Source organism: Syngnathus floridae, chromosome 14, assembly GCF_059516105.1.
Source record: "Syngnathus floridae isolate MCC-2025c chromosome 14, RoL_Sflo_1.0, whole genome shotgun sequence".
Taxonomy (NCBI): Eukaryota; Metazoa; Chordata; class Actinopteri; order Syngnathiformes; family Syngnathidae; genus Syngnathus; species Syngnathus floridae.
The window spans coordinates 2415859-2436169 of record NC_142426.1 but is presented as its reverse complement, the minus strand read 5'-3'; the positions used below and the strand labels follow the sequence as shown (position 1 = coordinate 2436169).

Genomic DNA, 20311 nt, shown 5'->3' with positions numbered 1-20311 from the left:
CAAATCCCTTGCCATTAAATGGATTTGTTCAAGGCGTCGGTACATCGTAATGATGATATTTTGTGCAAATGGATTGATATTTAATGTATTCATACTATACTGTAAAATAAAATACAGAGCAAAAATGGTCCTACCCCTAGTTAGTGAGATATTTGACAAATTGTACACTTGGCATAACGATTGCTCATATCGTTTTATTGCACTACCACTATTTGACGCGTAATTATCGACATATATTGTGCCACTCATTGTTAAAATGGATCAATCATTAGCAATTCTTTGCCCTTTTTTTAAATGTATTCATTAAGATGAAGGAGAGCAGGCCGTCAAAATGTTTCGATTTCTCACTCAATCGGAACCCGTTAATAATTTTTTAGGCTGATTTATTTACCAATAAGAATCTGTGCGGAAAGCTTATTTCAATTTCAAACATGTGCAGAAAAGAATCAACACAATCAAAAAGCTTGTTAAATTGGTGGATTCCAGCGGTAAAGTAGCAAGTAAACACAATCGGGTACAGGGATAATTGTCCACTCGCGGCTCGGGAACGTTTGCTTCTGGGTTATTCATCCACACACCCCGTAAACACCACAACGATGAGGACGGGCGGGCAAGTCGCCTCCAAAAGATGAAAGACAGGCAAAAAAAAAATAACATTAATGCGTCGGCACTGCAAGTCTCACAGACACTCGCTGACAGGCGGGCGGGCAGGCAGGCAGGCAGGCAGGCAGACGTCTTTAGAAGCAAAAGATCCTTATCAGGCTTTCTCCAAGCTTGCTGATGAGCTGATATTTTGGAGGAGGCTCTTTTCATACACAAAGCTATTTGGTCCTAACCTAAATGGAGAAGGATTAAATAATATTATATAAATTGAGAAAGTAGTCAGCCGCCATGTTGTTTTATTTTGAGGTTTTTTTTCCTCTCCAATACGGTTGGGCTGTGTATGAATGCTAAACCCAGAAAAATATCCAAAGCAAATCTGACATCTTATATCAAGCAGCATACTTGAAGGTCTGAAGGACCTTTTGCATTTAAAGAGATTTTTTTCTCCCCTCGCACAAAAGCGCGGTAGTGCAAAATGATCTCTTTCGTCATCCGTCAGTGGACACTTTGTCCTTGCGCCGACTGCGCGCAAGGCCACTTCCCGATGAAGGCTTCCACGATTTGACGGGCTTCATTTGTATCGCTCAATATGCGACGCGTATTTTAATGACGCCGCGGAGGAGCGTGAACGATCGAGCGCCGGATTGAGACGAGTCTTCACTTAATCACACGGCAAAAAAATAAAATAAATCAAACGTTACATTCATCTAAATGTCACACACTCCTTCTCTCACAGGAGGATATCCAACTCGTGGCTGAGCACTGGCTGGTTCACCATGACCATCGCCCTGGAGCTCTGCGATAGGATCAATGTGTACGGCATGGTCTCGCCCGACTTCTGCAGGTATGAGAGATGATTGGCATGCAGAATATGCATGTGTTCCTACCAAAGGAGTATCATTCATATTTGAACATCTGAGGTATTAGTGACAGATTAGTGCTCGTGCCAGCGCGAACGGGCAATCTTTAAAAAGGATTAACTCTAGTAAAACCAAGGACTAAGGATTAAGGCCTGAAAAATATCAATCGGTCTAGTCATTGGCTATGAGAGTGAAATTAAGTATGTGCACTCAAATACAGAAATCCTCCACCATATTCACAGACAGTGGCCCCAACACATTGCAAGACCTTTTACTCGTCTATCGCGGGACTGAAAAATCAATCAAATCCGGGACGTATTGCGTAAATGTTACGTTCCCAATCATCTTCCGCAATTCAAATGAATGGAAATACCAGCATTCCGTTCAAGCCTACCTCCCAAAACAAAACAATTTGTGATGTTATCATCCTCTTACCATTACTGAGCCTCCTGATACCATCAAATGTTGGGCATGAAACTCCTCTTTTCAACACTATCACATGATGGTCGCAAGGTAGAGCAAATTCCCTGGCAAACTCCGGGATGCTGAAACGTTAAATATACAAGGACGGCAATTGTAAGCGTCCGAATTTGCGCTCCAGACATTGTATTTGTACAGCAGGGATCCGGAGCAGCCTTCGGTGCCCTACCACTACTACGAGCCACGGGGCCCCGACGAGTGCGCCATGTACATATCGCACGAGCGCGGCCGACGGGGCAGTCACCACCGCTTCATTACGGAGAAGCGGGTCTTTGCCGACTGGGCGCGGACGTTTGACATCCACTTCTACCAGCCCGACTGGAGCCCCGCCCCTCTGCCGGCTAACCGCACTGTGAACGGGGGAGTCGCCAAGGAATGCCAAACGTGAGTGGATGGCAAGACCCAACCCGCCCAGGGAACGAATGCGAGCTGACTTTGACACCAGATGACTTGATCCTGATTGACGCTTCTTGAGGAAAATATTTCAAGGCTTCGCAAGCCAACATGGGTTGTTGTTTTTTTTCTTCTCGCCATGACGGTGAAGTTATACGAGGAGCGAACATCATCGTCTGATGCTCACTCGGGAGCAATGTCAATCATATGGTGTGTACGTGTGTGTGTGTGTGTTGGCAGAATTGAAAGTGAGTTTAATATAAAGTGAAACTTCTATTTGGTTTTGGAGCAAGTCAAATGGAATGAGCTTTCTTTTAGCATGTCCACATTCAGAATTGCTGTTTACTTGCCAGACATGTCGCACATTTTTCTACATTTACCAAACCGATGCAATTTGATCACTGTTGACAAACCTGACATTTGCTTGGATCAAAAGTCAGCGCAGACGGAGATCGATTTGATCCTGAATTTCAATCAAATTACAAGAGGAGAAGCCGCTGGCAACTATTCTGAAGGCAAGGATGAAGAAGGAGCCCAACTGCGAAAGCTGGAAATCCAAGAATCCACGGCCCCTGAAAAGGTTTCTACTGTACTTAATTGCCTATGGATGCCATCAAACAGTAGCTAAGGATTACATTTGTCTAAATAAAGCTCAACTCATTTCAGCACTAAGATATGTTCCACGTAACAACTTTTCTTTTTTATGTTTGACATTCAATGGCTTGTTTTTTAAAGTTGTAATTTTACTGCTATTCCTTTTTACAGCGGGCGGTGACACTTCGTACCTCAGCTGCCTACGAATGAGCGCTGTCTCCAGCTAATAGTGTGATTGATGCTGCTACAAGTCATGCAAACACCGCCGTGTCACGTCAGACAAGGCTCGAAAGACTCGAGGTCTATGATGATGAAGCGGCCGCCGCCGCAGTTTTTTTCTTGGGCGAGGACGTGACATGGCAATCGCCCAGTGAAGTGCACTTTTATCCTGCCGCATATAGAACTGGCCTTCCGCCGTGCTCGAGATGCTTTTTTGCACTTTCTTCTGGCCACTTGTCCAAGAATCAGGTGTCAGCCGGGGTAAAAACGGAGAAACGGTTTTCTAGTGATACATGCTCGTGTCGAGTCCCCATTGATTTGGGCCTTGTCTTTGTGTGATTCATGACAGGAGTCGCGGTTTCAGATGTAGCAAGAGGAGTACTTTATACTCTTGTATGAAAAGCTCCATGTTGCTCAAAAGGAGTACGTGAATAGCAGCGAGTGGATCACATCGGTTTTTGCCAATTAACGTTTTCTGACTGTGAATGGGTTGGTTTTTTTTCAATGTTCGCTTTATTCATAGCAGGACCATTCAATGTCACCGAAATGAATGAAAAGGTTTCAAAATAACCTCAAACTCAGGGGTGTCGTGTGGGGGCGAGGCAACTCGTGCAAATGATCCTCGCTTAAACCCATGTCACTCTACTGGGGGTGGGGGTGGGGGAGACAAGGACAAGTACCGTTTCGGTTACCATGACGATAGGATTGGAGAAACATTAAGGTCACAATCCGGAAACATTGCAAAGAGTTTGCTCAGAAAAAAAAGAAGATTTAGGGCTTGATTTCCAAAGTAGGCACAAACTTGTTAGTCCACGCATAAGGCAAGCACTTAAGCGCTACACTGGACATGTGTTGTAACTATCTCTAATTCAGTATAGCCTAGTCAAAAATAATCTGTACCTACATTCTTCATATCTGCAATTGTCCTTTCAGGTATGAATCTTGTCAAATCTACAATTCAAATCTGGCTCGTCGTAATTCCAGTTTGGTTCGAGAGCTTTAAGATGGTGCCTCGGTATCCTCCAACACTGTCAGCAGCGCAAAGTGTTGTGTCATGTGACCTATCGACCTTATGATGCGTGTTCAATTCATGGAAATAGTACTTGAAGCAAAGATGTCAAAATGGGACTGCAAGTCTTACCTTCAACCAGCAGAGGTGCTGTTGACAGTGTCAATGAGTTTGCCATTTAAAAACAAAGATGACACTCTTGACTACAGCCAGGCTATGGCACAACTCCTTCAGCAGCATTAGTCTGCCAAATACAAAACGGGCATGAAACAGGAGTTCAGAATATTCACAGATTGATTCATAAAATAGATTGCTGTATTGCTTGTTACTCTTCCTGGGAAGATAAGAAAAAAAAGTAATAAAAAAATTATTCCTGGAGTTAAAAAGCCGAAAGGAAAAGAAGTATAAGATTTTAAGTCTCTATGAATAAATTCAGTAAGACATTTAAGATGACAGACTGTTCATAGAACCACTAAATCCATTTTTAAGATGGATATCATTTCAAGCACTTCATGCTTCAAGTGAATTTTGTTTTTGCCAGTTCATTTTTCCACCCAACTTATTTTGAAAAGTCATCAGTAAAAGTCCTTATTGGCATAAGGGAAAAAAAATCTGTTCTACAGACAGGGAACGAGAGAGATGTTTGCTCAAGTTGACCTTGTCTGCCAAAATCTAATCACCATTCCTGAGCGTTTCTCCCACTCGCAAAAAATGAAGAAAAATCAATAAGATATTAAATTCTGTGGTGCGTTAGATAAACCGTAATTTGACAGAACTTGGTGTTGACGTTTTCACAACAAGCTTATTGGTGCAACTGTCAAAATGAAATCCTATTTACTTTGATGAGTTGGTGGATTAGCTTTTGGGCAATCGATCAAGATTCAGACAAGGAAAAGTTTTTTTTTCAAATCTTTTTTATTATTATTGTTAATGAAGATCCTTCACACATACAAAAGAGCAGACAAAAATCAGTAGTCAAGTCTTTAGTGCCAAAAAGACATCATTATGATGCTGTCCAATGAAAAGCTCGTATTTCCAAGTCTATTTATTACAAACAAGTCGCTTCAGAAGTGACCACCAGATGTTTGGACTCATTAGGACGATGTATCTCGAAATTCATGACTTTTAAGCATCGTCCAAATCTGTCAGCATATATGCTTATGGCAAATTTGACTTGTTTGTGAAAATCATTTTGTCGTTTCCTTGAAAAGCAAGTAGCCATTTTTTTTTTTTAAAGCAAATATCACTGTATTTTCCTTGGACAGCAATAATAAACTTCAGACTATTAAAATCTTTCCAAGCATAAAGACAGGCTTGGTCTTATTCCAAGTAAATTGCCCACCCACCCAGTTATGATGAAGCAAGCCAGAATGCCAATAATCTATAATACATTTGGAAATGATTGACAGTCCAAAGCAAATGTTCTCTGAAATGTTTCAGCTTCATTTCACATAGTCAAAACCTTCCGGGCTTGCTTTTAGTTTGTCATTCTTTCAATGGAGCAGGCTAACGAGGTGTGTCGAAAAAGTATCACAAAAGACAGGAGCAAATTTGGACCATCAACCGAGGCTCCTCAAAGAGCTGCTCTTCACCATCACAGGTTTGACATCTTTCGTGACACACCTCGTGGCCCGCTTTACAGTCGCACAGCCCAAAAGCAGCACAAGTTCAAACCGTTTCAGAGACAGCCAAAAATCGTACAGCATCTTATCACCTTCGAGGGAGGCACTTACAGCAGTAAGAGGAGGTTCGCCAAGTAATTAGGAAAGCTCAATATTGTCGCTTACCAGCAGTTGGAGACAAATTTGTTCTTTTAATTCAGCCATTCATCTATAATCAGAGCGGCGGCAGCTTGCCAAAATGAGGCAGTAAAACATGTTTAGCTCAACCAAAAAGGGGAAGGAAGGAAGCCGTGGGAATTGGATGGCAGGAAATAATAAAGAGACAGAAAAGGAAGGAAGGAAGGAAGCCGTGCGCACGCTATTAATAATGCATAAGAAGAAAGGCACCCGGGCGGCTGATGCAGCAGCTGTCTGCTTTCAGAGAGGGGAGGCGGCCCGGCCAGGCCCGGCTCGGCTCGGCTCACCCCGGCCTGGCCCAGCCTGGCCCGTGCGCTTCAAACATCAATCAGTCCTCCCGGCAATGAGGCTGTGATGTAGTGTCAAGCCAGGAATGAAAAGGGGAAAGAGAAATGAAAAGAAAGCCCATTATATCACAAAGGATCCATTCGGGATGGCTTAGCGGCTGGCTGGCTGGCTGGCTGGCTGGCTGGCTGGCTGGGCTGGCTTATCAGTCACTTATTGCAAACGGCCACGGAAACAGCCGTCGGTCAGAGAGCTGACGGATGTTTCGACGGGGAGGGCAATTTGGTGAAAGTCGCTATTATGTAGGATTGTTATCCACGATGTGACGGGTGTAATGCGCGCTGACAGCGGAGACGTAACGTAGTCGACCCTCAGCGGCGCCAGTCGCGGCTGATCAGACGGGTGCAGTCTCATTTTCTTTTCCCTCTCTGGCTGGCCCGGCAGTTTGGACACAAAAATATGCTGAGCTCAAAGCCATTCAATTCTTATTCAAGGACTGGCTGGAATTGCGTTACATAGTTCAAGTCACACAATTCCCATTTCTCCAAATTTCACTGCCACGCTTCCCAGACCATTCAAAAAGTCAAACCAAACATCCAGTTTAAATAGAAAAAAAAGAAAACACAGAAATGTCACAGTGTCAAAATAAAGCGGCGACCGTGGCCTCGCAGCCGCATTGCCGTACATCATTGGAGGTTCCCTTTCAATACGGCTTTACAAAAATCCTCTTGGTCTCAGAAGATGTGTTTGAGGTGCTTCATGCCGTACGTCTTAAAAAACACAAGCAGGATGAGGGTCCAGAGGCCAAGGATGAAGCCATCAGGGGGGTGCCAGTCTTTCTGTTTGGGCTTCTACAAGGGTGGTGATGTAAGGTGATAAGGGGATGGATGGAGGAACGGGTCGAGAAGAAGGGAGGGGGGGGAATGCAGTTTAGTAACGTAATAGTGAGCATATTTCTCGTTGAGCCTAACGCTGATTGCGCTGTCATTCACCATGGCAGGCCGGCCGGCCGGCATGGACGGTATACCTCCCTCGCCTCATGTTTGTCCCGTTCAGTAGCGGCGCATCATCATTTTGTGTAGCATTATACTTTTAAATTTCCTCTTCGTATTAAAACGCGCATCGCGAGGTACACCATTTATATGCTAATGCGACAGCAATATTCCGCACCTCGATGAGTTAACCTCTAGAAATGGTGGTGGGGAGAAATAGAAAAAAAACATACATACACAGCGAGCAAGCACTTGAGGAGATTTTCGTTATTACTCTCCACAGAAGCTGACATTATGGATTCCCCCCCCCCCCCTATCCACAGACTTGACAGGACAAGCTCTCAGGATGTAACAGGAAAAGCACGGTGTCCGTTTGGCTCCATGAGGGTGAGACGAGGGGAAGCTTTGCTGAGCTATGAACATTGACACTGCAAATGGAGATAAAGCCAAGCTGACAGATAGGAGACCAACACGCTGAGGGACAGGACAGGACAGGACAGGACAGGACGCAAGGTAACGTAGAAGCTAAAGGAGTCACAATATATACACACACACAAAGAAATTTGAGCATTTTTTTGTGATGACTACCAACGTTTACCAATGTAAATACGCAGTTTTACTGCTTTGGTTTCAGTGTGAAAGACTGTCGAGCTTTCCTGAAGGAAGCCATTTTTAGCACCAATGACTGATTATTAGATTGTAGTGATCGTGACACATTCGGTTAGCAAGACATTACGGTCTGCCTTGGAAGCTTCGGGGGGGGGGGGGGGGGGGGGGGATTGCTAATATCCATCATTCACAACATGACAAAAGAAAGGAAATTGTTCGGTTCCAGACATTAAAGAAAAAATGATCATTTTCAGCTTAGATATGCAATAGAACGCCTGATCTTCACAGCAAGTTCCGTGACTATGCTGGCAAATGATCACAGTCATCAGTAAATCTCACCAACGTTGGACAGCAAATATCGTATATTTAATTGCTCAATTGATCAAAGAGAAATCAATGGAGCTTCACTCCCTGCACTGAATGTAAATGACTTCAAGTTTGTAAGGCTGTGTCAACAACCAGATTCGAGCACGGGTGAGCGTTGGCTTGGCACTTTTAAGGTTAAAAAAAATATATAATAATAATGACTATGCATTGCTGACCCACTGTGGTAACTTAATGTGTCAAGCTGAAAGGAAAAGAAGATGTAGGAGATACTGCATGATTTAAAGACTAAATCAAGTGTTCCTCAAAGTTGGAAGCTGGACAGCAATAGCATCCATATCCAAGTATGGTGTATAAATCATGAGGGGCTAATCAGCCGTAAGCTAAGATCTTGGATGGGTTTATAATTTTGGGCATACACCACAACTTCGCTTTCTATATAGATTTCCTTAGTTTCACTTGCAAATGAGTTGGCCCATAGCTATGATAACAAGAATCTAGCGTCTGAGAACTTGCTATGTCAGGTCTTCGCTAATGACGGAGAGCGTGTGATCGTCAGGAGAAGCTGAAGTATGTGCTTAGAGTGGAGGAAGATGAGCACATATGGGAGACGGCGGCGCGCCACTGACCCAAAGTCACATTATCAGCGCTGCTAGCAAGAAGGGGAGGAACATATGGAGTCAGCCGAGCGAAATGAGCAAGTCGTTAGCACCCGGTGAAAATAACAAGAGACTCTGGACTTGTTTTTCCAGGCTTTTGTGGACTGCTGACTTCTCTCAATCAATCAATCAATCAATCAATCAATCAATCAATCAATCAATCAATCAATCAATCAATCAATCAATCAATCGGGCTTGTGCTTAGCATGTTGCTGTCGCTCTGCTCCTTTCTCAGGCTTTTGTGATGGGCGCTGCTTCTGTCATTGCTTATTCACTTCACTGTTTCTCTTTTAGGCTTTTGGGATGCACGCGAGTGTCATTCTTCTCTCCGCTGTCACTTTTTCTTCAGACTAATACATATTACATGATATCTGATTTAATGGAGCATTAATAAAAGAAGGACAAGCATGTGGACGATCAACGGGTGAAGGTAAGAGAGGAAGGCTGCCTGCCTGCCTGTTTGGTGACCTTCACTGATTGAACCGTTCACTGAAGCAGCTTATTACGCCGCCTCTGTGTTGCATATTCAATTGGCCGGTATAAATCAATTAATGGCAAAGCCATCAGATTGATTGGCGATAATTAACATGAGATGCTGACAGTGGTCGAAAACACGAACAAGGTCGAAAACAGCTGCAAATGATGTCAGCGGAGCGTGGCAGTGGATTTTTATTGCACTCAAATGCCTTGCTCCCATGACATGCTCCCCACCACTAATATGTCATGTCTTATTTGGATTTCATTTTTTTCGTACAGAACAAGGGTGTTTTCACTCTTGCAAGCGCGCAAATTTGCGAGAATGTGATGTGTGTGTTGACTAATTCCTGACAATTGTAAATTGTGCTACAATGTGCTACTTATCGCGACCCGAAATTGGTTGTTTTATTGGATGGGAAGTTTTACTTCATTTCCTGCTAGTACTGTACTCTCATTAAATCTGTTTCAGAAAGGTACTTCGGTGTTTTGCTCCTTTACTGTACCTAATGTGAACAAAGACACATTATTATTCTCATACAAAATGTATTTATTTGGTTGTTCTAAATTCCATCATTTTTTAGGGCTGCGCACAGGCACATTTCAAGTTCTAATAGAATAAATAAGAGCGGAGGTGGCAAAGGACTCTGATCCACGTCCACTTTGGAAGGAGTCTCACCGTTTGCGAGCGACGAAGGCGGCAAGGAATTCATTTCCACCGTGCACACTTGACACCCTCAATTCTTTGGAGGCCTATTGTCAAGCCGGCGGAAGCGTAAATAACAATTTCGTAGCCGCTGAACAGCGGATCAAATAAGGAAAGAAAGTACAAAACACAAGAGAGGAGTGAGTGATTTCTTTCCAGCAATGGTCGAATGGACTGAATGGGATGAGAAGAGAAGAGAAGAGAAGTGAAGAGAAGAGAAGAGAAGAGAAGAGAAGAGAAGAGAAGAGAAGAGAAGAGAAGAGAAGAGAAGAGAAGAGAAGAGAAGAGAAGAGAAGAGAAGAGAAGAGAAGAGAAGAGAAGAGAAGAGAAGAGAAGAGAAGAGAAGAGAAGAGAAGAGAAGAGAAGAGAAGAGAAGAGAAGAGAAGAGAAGAGAAGAGAAGTGAAGAGAAGTGAAGAGAAGAGAAGAGAAGAGAAGTGGAGAAGAGAAGAGAAGAGAAGAGAAGAGAAGAGAAGAGAAGAGAAGAGAAGAGAAGAGAAGAGAAGAGAAGAGAAGAGAAGAGAAGAGTGACAGGACATTAATCAATCGACTTTACACACACACACACACACTTTTCTTTTTTTTCTTTTATAAAGCACACGCACGCACGCATATTCGCTGTCAGCCATTCTGATGACTTCCCTATTTACAAGTCGGCGCATGCTCTGCCGGGCGCCGAGAAGACAATCAATGATTGGATTTGCGTTTGTCGCCACAGGCGGCACACCCTCTTGGGCATATTGGAGACATGGAGTCGCTGCCAAGCTGGCTCACATCTTACTTCATCGCTCGAGTGCGTCTGAATTTGAAGTACAAAGATGCATCGTTGGGGGATTCTGGGCGTACGGCAGCAAATCGGAAGGAGGCGGGCAAAGCGGGGAGCTGTCAATAAGCTACGGGGGAGCCTGACCCTTAGTGCAGATGGCCGGATAGGAGGACCTACAACTGTAAATGGGAGTGCCAGAATATAATCAAGACTCTGTGGCAGGCAGGGGACCCCTGGGGTGATGCATTCTATAATACAGGCATGGGAAATAAATCAGAGGGAGGGAGAGAGGGACTGTAAAATATTAAACTGGCGCTGACCAAAAAGTGGGACCTTGAAAAAAGTGTCCAACAATGTGTACTATTTTTACACACACGATTACTGATGGAAATGAAACAAAGTATATTACTGAAAGACAGATGTGAAATTTAAGGGTGGGAGTTGGAGAATGGAGAAACGTACACAGGGCTCTGGAGTGACATGAAGAAACTATTGGATTGCTAATCGCTGCCATTTCCACACCCTGTAAAATCATCAGACCTCACGACTCTTTTGCCTAGCAACCAACTTCAAACAGGTTTGTCATTTCCTGCTGGGAATTAAAATGCGGGGTCAACAGCTATGGTTCTTAACAGGAATTTGATTGGACCCGAGCGGTTCGGTGGGCCAGTCTCAGGGGCTCGGCTTCGTCCGCGCAAATTGTACAAAGAAAGCCCTTGGGGATGCTCAGCTCAGGTCAAACAACCAATCTGAGAGCAATACTTTGAAGATGAAGAAAAGGAACAGACTTTGTTGAGGAAGAAATCAGACCAGAGTAGAATTGCCAACAAGATTTACAGTAAATATTCATTGAATTCTGTCTTCTGAGTGAAATGTTTAGTCCTTTTTCACCGTGCTTCTGCGTACAAATGATGCATGTGCATTTGTGACTGTAATGCATATTGGTACAGAAAAACAGCTTGGCGACTTGAATGCAAAGCATGGCAAAAAAACAAAAAAACAAAAAAAAACTAACTGGTAACAAAACACTCTGTCGCGCAAATGTCCATTGTGCCACATTTCACAGTTGCCACCGTAGCCATGGAAACGGCACAAAGCCATTTGCCAAGGCTTGTCCTGCACAACTTTCTATGCAACCTCCAAATGAAGCATGGACGCACTTGAATTGACACAAAGGTGAGCTCGAGGTAACAATGTGTGTGTGTGTGTGTGTGTGTGTGTCTTACCTGATGAATGATCTGGGACACTGGCAGCTGATCCACGTACGACTGCAACTCCTTTTGCAGCTCTCCACTTTCAGAACTAAAGCAGAAAAAAAAGGTTTTTGGGTTAGATTTTTTCGAATAGTAAGCGGCCACCCATTGGTTTGAAACGGTAGACAATTTCTTGACTTTGGAGGTGCTATCAAAGGTGTAACTGAAGCAGGACAACTGAAAATAAGACAATCAGACAGTAATATCCTGCCTTCGCGGGGTTCCGTGAAAAAGGCAGAAGCAGGAAATGTCAACTCTTTGGTTATAGCGCCAAAGCAGTATTTCTGCGACAATTTGCGCCACATTGGAAAGACGATTGTGAACGCTAAGGTTAAATCTTCGGTTGTTTTCTTGCAGTTGCCCTTCAAAGGTAATTGCGATCAATTCCTTACAACAATACCAATTAAGTCTTGAAAATGCAGGTTGATTGGATACTATTGGTTGACAACTTGAATATGTAGATTTAAAAATAAAATAAAAGAAATCCAGACACTATACGAGCTCAAACAATGGAAACGGTGTCAGCTAAGACAATCAATCACAGCTGCATTTCATCCGCACGCAGCACTAATTAAATCAAGTACAACTCAACCACGTGTACGAGCTTGTCTGCAATATTGGAGCGCTTCTCTATTTTTCCAGACATTATTTGGTCTTTTGAATTGCAAATTCTCTTTGCGCAAGACTCAACTAAAAGGTTGACAGATGAAAATCCAAGGTTTTCCCTGACAAAACAAAAAAGCACTCTTCTCCTTCACTTAAAAGCAAGCAAAATCTTAGGTTTCCTCCAAAAGTGCTCTTAGTAGACGACGTGGCAGGCACAAATAGTTGAGGAGGGCAGGGCGTTCGTTGCACTTGAGCACAACGGATGGATGCCTGCACACACGGACGTCTCCCTCGGTGCCGCTAGCTGTGTCATTTTTGCTCTGTCCACTATTGTCAAATGCGCTAGTCTCTTTGTGCCTGCATGAAAAATAAGGAGGACAAAAGAAAGACAAAGAGAAAGAAATGGCCGCGAGGCCAGTAGACTATTAGGCAATTTAATCGAGAGCACTTTCCACTTTATTGCGTATATCTCTCAAACAGGCGGAGCCTCGCTGTCTGCGGCTGCCATCTTCAGGTCAAACTAATTCTCCGCTAAGAAACTTTGGCCGACTGGGTCACAAATCAAATAAATTGACCTGCGAATCGCTTGGAAAATGAACTCGGCAAAAACCTGCTCGGGCCACCTTTCGGTCAACAGGAGATAACTAACGGCGCAAAATGTTAGGCCGTGCGTATAATGAAGAAGGGGCTGAACGCTCCATTAAGTGCAATTCACTTCACGGAAGAGCAGCTTGTTGCGAGGCAAAATGGCCGCTTGGAGAGAGCTTCGATGAGAGAGGAAAGCCGGTGGCCAAAAGTGCCCATTCAAGCAGCGCAATGTTTAATAACAGCCTGTTGACTCCACTCGTTGTCCTCTACAGCCGACAAAAGATAAAATCAAAAACATTTCATTGACCCGACTGAATTCAATTGACCGTTTTGGATCAAGTCATTCCAAATTGTGGTGCATCCTCAAGGGCAGGGGTGGGCAATTAATTTTTACATGAAAAACCTGAGTTGTGTCAGAGGGCCACACCTACGACAATTTAAACCTGCTCAATTTTCTTCCATTGTAAAATGCACAAAACTATTTCTTTTAAATAGCTGGTACTCATAATTAGAAGAATAAAATTATTCTGTTTATATTTATATTAAGCTATGTGAAATTGTGGTGTATAGGTCAAATAAAAAAACAATCATTAATCAGTACAATTTATTCTTAACTTCTAGAACTTTTCCTCAAATGACAAAGCCGCTGGATCTCTGGGTGTCAAGTTTGATAAAATGTCCTTGTTGGGCTTGCTGTTTTGCTAGCAATGCGTCAGACTCTGATGCGCGCTGTTTATCAGACGGATGTATTTTTTTCTCATGCTTGGTCGTGTAGTGGCGTCTCAAATTATATTCTTTAAACACAGCGACCTGTGTACCACAAATCAGGCACACGGCTTTACCTTTCATTTCTGTAAAGAAATACTTGGCAGTCCATGTTTTGTTGAAAACACGGCGATCCTTGTCAACTTTTCTTTTCTGAGGGTCAGCACACATTTCTAGGGCAGTGTTACTTCGCACTGTTCACCTTCACGCACAGCTCACATACACGTACGCTACACGGAAGTGCGACGCCTTTTAAAATAAAAGCAAAACAGTTGTATTGCATGCACGACACTGATTTCATTTTATTTTTTTAAATTAAGTTGTAATCAAATATAATTTACGATTGGCCTCATGCGGGGCGGACAGGGACACACAAAGGGCCGGATGTGGCCCCCGGGCCGTATTTTGCCCAGGTCTGCTCAAGGGGGTAAGCCAGATCAAATTCAAAAAATAGGAAATACTGTTTCATTGGTCCACCATCGACCCTTCTGGATTAAATTAGAGATGCTCAAAATATGGGGCGCAAGTTTAACAACATTATTACATTCGACGTAGCATTACATTGGTGGGGATCTAAAAATGGATTCCCAAACTATAAATAAGCAAATAAAAATATACATTATGTTTCATGGCTGTCGGGCAAAAACCTTGCAAGTCCAAATGTGGTCAATTTGATATTTTTTCCACAAATAGATATCGCAGCATTCTGTAACCCAAGATGGCTTTATTTTTTTTGGGGGGGGGGGTCTTTTAGCGATATGAGGACCGCGGTGATATAATTTAATTGAACTGACTCTCCTATCGCAAATTATGATGCACCATGTGATAAATTATCCAGCTGCATGTATCATTTAATTGGCTTGGACTGACTCGCCCACTGGTTTGAATCACATAGCGCTCTGGTGCTCCCTTCAGGGGGTGCGCCAGACAAATCCCGTGTTTAACTTCCGTTTAATTGGCCAGACTGACTTTTCAACCCATCGGTTTAACTCAGAGATTCATAAAGTGAGGGGTGCCCTCGAGGGGGGTGCAGGAGATAAAATACCATTTAATTAGCCAGGATTGACGACCAACACACACACACACACGCACACACGCACACACGCACACACGCACACACGCACACACGCACGCACACACGCACACACACACACACACACACACACACACAACACACAACACACACAGGCTCCCCACTACTGATTAAGATCAGGTAATCCCAAAATGTGGTGCACAAATTAAAAGAAAAATATTCATGTTGAAAACCGTTTAATCAGCCAGGTTGTGTGTGCCTTGGATACGCCATCTCTATGGCAACACATGGAGCTCCCCATTTTCATTATCTGGTTTCCCCAGGTATTGAAAGAGTTGACCTATTTAAGCATGTTTTTCTTGTCCCCAACATAAAAATAAATTTAAGCATGTTTTTCTTGTCCCCAACATAACTATTTCCCAAGGGAAGGTGGCATCATTAGCCGAGTGTGCGGTGTTGCCAACATGACTTTCATTATCATTTTAATATGTAGATTAGTTTGTCAGCAGTGAAACGTCTAAAAATACTCCAACAACTAACTCACAAAGCTTAAAATAAAGGTGCACTGCCGGATGAGTGCTGGGGCGCAATCAAAAGCAGTGACTAAACTAATTAGCGTCTATTGTTTGTGTTTTTAATGAAAAGACGACAGAAGTTATTCAGTGATTAAATTAATGTGTGCGTCTTGACTAGCAAGCATTTGCATAAAAAGCAAATATCTGCCCATTTACGTGCTATCCTTTTTTTTTTGGTCTTGATTTCAAAGCAGTTTGATTCCCTCTCACCTTGATGATTTTATTTTGTGTCTTAAGCATGTGCTGCCTAGTGCGCCAAGCTAGCACCACGAGTCAGCACAGCATGGAGCCAACATTCGAACCATCATGTCAAAAAGTCCACATGTATATTCAGTTTCATGTCCAGCTAGTCAATCATGTGTGCGAGTTGCACAGAGAGCGCTAGCTAGGTTGAACTGCCAATAAAACTTGGCTCTCCAGAATAAGAATTGCAACACCGTGTAGCAGAGTGTTTCTGGTCTGCATTATTGATCCGCCAGCTACTAATCAATAGTAAAGTAACATGGGAAGTTGTGAGTCGCCTTGGGACTCAAAACAGCCAGAGGACAAGCAAGCGCTTCCAATGACTAATTAGCCACACTAAACATTACGACTACAAGCTTTTAGTGCTCTATTGAGTCCAATATTTGTGTGGCTGAGAGAAGTTTGAATTTTTTTTTTTTTATGTATTTTTGTGTCGGCCAAAAACCGCATTTGTGTAAAGTCTAATATTGACAATAAATTCCAATGTGTCAGCAAAGGACCGATGGTCGATAGATTGATGTGATGAGATGTGTAACCAGAGGAGTTACTGCATGGCTACTTCTGAGTTCAACAGTTACGACGCCTTCTTTGTATTTTCCGGCAGTTTGCTGCCATCCGCAGGTCAGTCTTGGTACTGCGATTGACATGTAGCTTGGCCTTGAAGTAATAAGGGCTGGATTGAAGAGTCTCTACAAGCATCAAGTGGCTTCACACTGCAATTGTGCAACTTTCTACTTTGTGGAAAGCTCGAAAGTGAATGCAGAGCTCTCATGAACTGAGGGCACCTCTGACTGTCAGAATTTAGAGAGTATGCTCTGCATTGCGACCCAGACAAAACAACCAGTGAAGAAGCGCCAATGACAGCAATCCAATCAAATTTGGCTCACCGCTTCCATTAAAAGCCAATGATAACAGCCTCTCATTAAACCCAGTTGACACTCTTTTTAATTAAAAATCAAATGGCATCTAATGATAGTATCTATTCTTTGAAGTGTATATTGATTCGCAGGCACTTCATTCATTTTAAATTAATCTAGAAAACGAAATAAAAACACCTTTGCTGAGGATAAGGATGGTCAGATGTGCTAGATAACAGTAGCCAAGGTACTTTGGTGCTGCCGTTTTAATGAGCAACAGAGTTCAGACAGTCAACAGTGTACGTATACTGAATGTAAGGGAAAAGGAAGGATCCATTTTCCAGAGGAATTTGTCATAGAGACTAGAAAGTGTGCTTGGCTTACTTGTCTTCCACCAAAATGATAGGCTTGGTCAAGTTGATGGTTTCCCTGGAGAGCTCCACCTTGCGGACGTTACCAAAGAAATCGGTGATGAGGGCGCTTCCTGGGTCACGCAGGAAAAGGTCTGTACGGTAGCCCGTAGTGGACACGCACTGGCTCTTGGGGCATATTTTGAACTGCGGAAAAAACAAAACAAGTTAGACACACTCTCCATCACAAGTTATTCAGTACTCCGTCATCCTGTTATTCAGCTGTCAGCCACAACCCAGAATGCATTACCGCACGTCCGAAAAATCCGTCGCATCGATCTCAAAAAGGCACCGGAACAAAAGTAATTAAAGGTGACAAATGGAAGTCAGAGACTATTCCTTCAGGCCATTTGGTATTTGCTGGAATTGGGGAGGGAGGGAGGGTGAAATGCGGGCGCTGCCTAGTGCGCCAAGCTAGCACCACGAGTCAGCACAGCATGGAGCCAACATTCGAACCATCATGTCAAAAAGTCCACATTTATATTCAGTTTCATGTCCAGCTAGTCAATCATGTGTTCGAGCTGCACAGAGATTTGAACATGATAAAACATTAAGGCAACCCGTGTCACTCAATAGAATCAAACGTGTTGTGCGTCACGAATGCAGCTCTTTCACTTGGCCGCTAGGGGACAGTATAATTACAACTACTGTAGGTGATGGTGTGGGAGAAGGCAAATGAGCTCACCAGATCATTCATATTAGCTTTGCTGGTAGGGTGGATGTCTTCAAGGAACTCCAGCAAGTAGAAAGTGTAACGATCCGCCAGATGGACTCCGATGGACAAATCGGGTTGGTGCTGCGTTATAGGACAAATTTGCCACCGGTCAATCTTCGTACTTTCACAACACAGCGGTTAATAAAGTGAATGTTTATTAATATGCTCTCGCGGGAAACCCACCGACAAGGAGTCCTCTCCAACTTGACTGCTGGCCAGAGCAATGATGTTTGGCGAGTAGAACTTCTCGTACATGGAGGCTCCCTGACAAGTATCGATGATGAAAAGCAGCTCGTTGTACCTGGCGACAGACACACAGACACACAGACACACGCACACACACACACAGACACACGCACGCACGGACACACACACACACACACACACACACACACACACACACACACACACACACACAAACACACACAAACACACACACACACACACACACACACACACACACGTAACACGTCAAAAGAGAAGGTTTCATGCTCACACCCTTAAAAGCATCTTTCACTGAACGGTTGCTAAGGCAACTAAGTCTGGCACCTTATTTTCCCCTCTCCCTTCACAAATAATTTTTTTCTCAAGAGTGGATGCAGCAGTAACCCCATGCGTCATCCAGACAAATGAACGGCTCCCTCAAGTAGATGTTTCCTTTCCGCATTAAGGAAAAAAACAACCATGAGAGGAATGATCTCCAGTTCATTGACGTCATTGATCTCACACACGGGACCGTTGGGTTGACTACTGAGCCCATTTGAACTCTGTTGCCAAGAACAGCAGCAGCACAGGAGCAGAGCACACATACAACCCCGTTAACAAAGGCTGCTTTAATGTATGTTGTTTACGTGCTGACATCATCTCTCCAGATGAGCCTGTCAAAGTAGACTCGAGCGTGAGCTCCCGCCATTATGTTGTGTTTATCTATGTTTATAATGCAAAGAAGGATTAAGTTATTAGTTCAGCCCAGCTTGTCCTTGGGAGCATTTCAATAGTCTGTGTGCTCACATGTGGTGAACATGTTCCTTGCCCAGCATTCCAGATAATACTACGTTAAGTCGTGACAATTAGGGTTCCATTATGACAATATTGTGTCAACAGATACTGATGTTTCATTTCTTGTGCTAAGCCCCAATGCTTTATTGACATGTCATCACTTACCTCCTTTTTTGCCACATCTGCTCAAAGGCATCCCCCAAATCCACATTGGTGATCTCTTCAAAGTCTTGGAATTTCAGGAAGCCATTGCCACCATGTCCTTTAGAAAACACACAAATACTAAACTAAACCAAAGAGTCACATTGCCGACATTCCTTTTTGTCAGTTTTGAAATGACTGCATAATGACCTGTCAGATAAATGAGAACGTTGCTTCGGTCATCAGACAGGAGACGCTTGGAGCGCGGCGTGCTGGGCGGAAGCCTCCCCGTCAGAACTCGCAGAAAATTCTCCACAGTCACCTGGAAAATGGACCCAGCAACATTACACGGGCTCGCCATTAAAGTAAAGGCGATGACGGGGTGGGAAAGGTGAGGTGGCTTGAACTTGGTCCTCGCCAAACGTACCTCATAACCTCGGTAGTCCACCTCCACGTCGTCACCGTACACGTTCAGTTCCAAGCTCTTGTGGCTGAACACGGTAGCTGGCTTCGGGTTTCTGTGGTTGCAAGCCATGTCGTCTGCCAGCATCAGTACGATGTGACTGAGAGAACAAGCAAAAGGTCAAATCAACTAGAAAATGCTGACGAGTTCACGGAGGAAATCGGAGAGAATTGGAAAATGTAAAAAGCCCAATTATTGTTGATCTGATCATTGCAAAAAAATCAATACGTTTGATGAGGACTGGGTGTAACGGCAACTGAAAATGACGTCATAGAGATGGCAGACCTTGACATGGGAAATATTCGATTTAACAATAAATGACACACACACACCTATCAGGGATGCCGAGACGCTTCACGCTTCGGTACACGGACAGGGTGTTGGCCACATGACGGTAGTTGAACCAGAATCTGGACGTACACGCCTGTTAAAAGCACACGTGTATTAAGATGGATAAAGAAATTGTCCACAAAGCGACGCGTCGTCTGTGTGAAACTGACCAGAACCGCCCAATTATTGGTATGACCGCTGCTGAAGAACTGACCGGCGGACTCCTGGTTCAAAAAATAAAGTGTAAAAAGACAAAAGAAATACACACGTTTTAAAATGGTGTCGGTTAAAAGAAATGGTCAGAGGATGAAAGCACGGCAAGCTAACAGGGACGCGATCTAACCGGCTAACCGGCGAATTGCGTCGCCCAAAAGAATATAGGTGTCAAATAATCAGGATTAAGCACAGAGGGGTGATGCTTACCGCGACATTTATGCCGTTCGTTGAGGAAAAGGTGCTCAATAAGAGAGCGAGAGTGAGTATTTTCATCATGTAGTAGAGTGGAGTGAAACTGCGAAACCAGGAAGGCAAATGCTCGACACTCAGCGCGGTCCATACGAGTA

At 43.6% G+C, this 20311-nt stretch overlaps 2 protein-coding genes across 8 annotated transcripts in view; one reads left to right on the top strand and one right to left on the bottom strand.

The window, feature by feature from the left end:
* The window catches only part of st6galnac5a (ST6 (alpha-N-acetyl-neuraminyl-2,3-beta-galactosyl-1,3)-N-acetylgalactosaminide alpha-2,6-sialyltransferase 5a), a 13821-nt gene extending 10813 nt beyond the window's left edge, over positions 1–3008 (top strand). For 2 of the 3 annotated variants that reach the window (XM_088395506.1, XM_088395504.1), the window contains exons 4-5: positions 1340–1447; positions 2082–3008. In XM_088395506.1, coding sequence (XP_088251632.1) covers positions 1340–1447; positions 2082–2331 — 358 coding nt within the window. In that variant the 3' untranslated portion in view covers positions 2332–3008. The remainder of the gene's footprint in view (positions 1–1339; positions 1448–2081) is intronic. The other variant, XM_088395505.1, reaches the window with a different exon arrangement.
* pigk (phosphatidylinositol glycan anchor biosynthesis, class K) overlaps positions 1–20311 on the bottom strand; it is a 22855-nt gene extending 2544 nt beyond the window's left edge. Inside the window, exons 1-12 of one of the 5 annotated variants that reach the window (XR_015862432.1) lie at positions 20172–20311; positions 19919–19972; positions 19751–19842; positions 19383–19518; positions 19166–19277; positions 18980–19076; positions 17999–18116; positions 17786–17896; positions 17075–17247; positions 11997–12072; positions 4291–4402; positions 175–836 (exon numbers count right to left, since the gene is read on the bottom strand). Coding sequence is in view for 2 of the 5 variants with exons in the window: in XM_088395501.1 (XP_088251627.1) it covers positions 6977–7093; positions 11997–12072; positions 17075–17247; positions 17786–17896; positions 17999–18116; positions 18980–19076; positions 19166–19277; positions 19383–19518; positions 19751–19842; positions 19919–19972; positions 20172–20240 (1155 nt within the window). In the remaining 3 variants the exon portion in view is untranslated. Of the gene's footprint in view, positions 1–174; positions 837–4290; positions 4403–5054; positions 7094–8007; positions 10054–11996; positions 12073–17074; positions 17248–17785; positions 17897–17998; positions 18117–18979; positions 19077–19165; positions 19278–19382; positions 19519–19750; positions 19843–19918; positions 19973–20171 lie in introns of those variants that run through there. The other 4 variants (XR_015862433.1, XR_015862434.1, XM_088395501.1 and 1 more) reach the window with 4 other exon arrangements.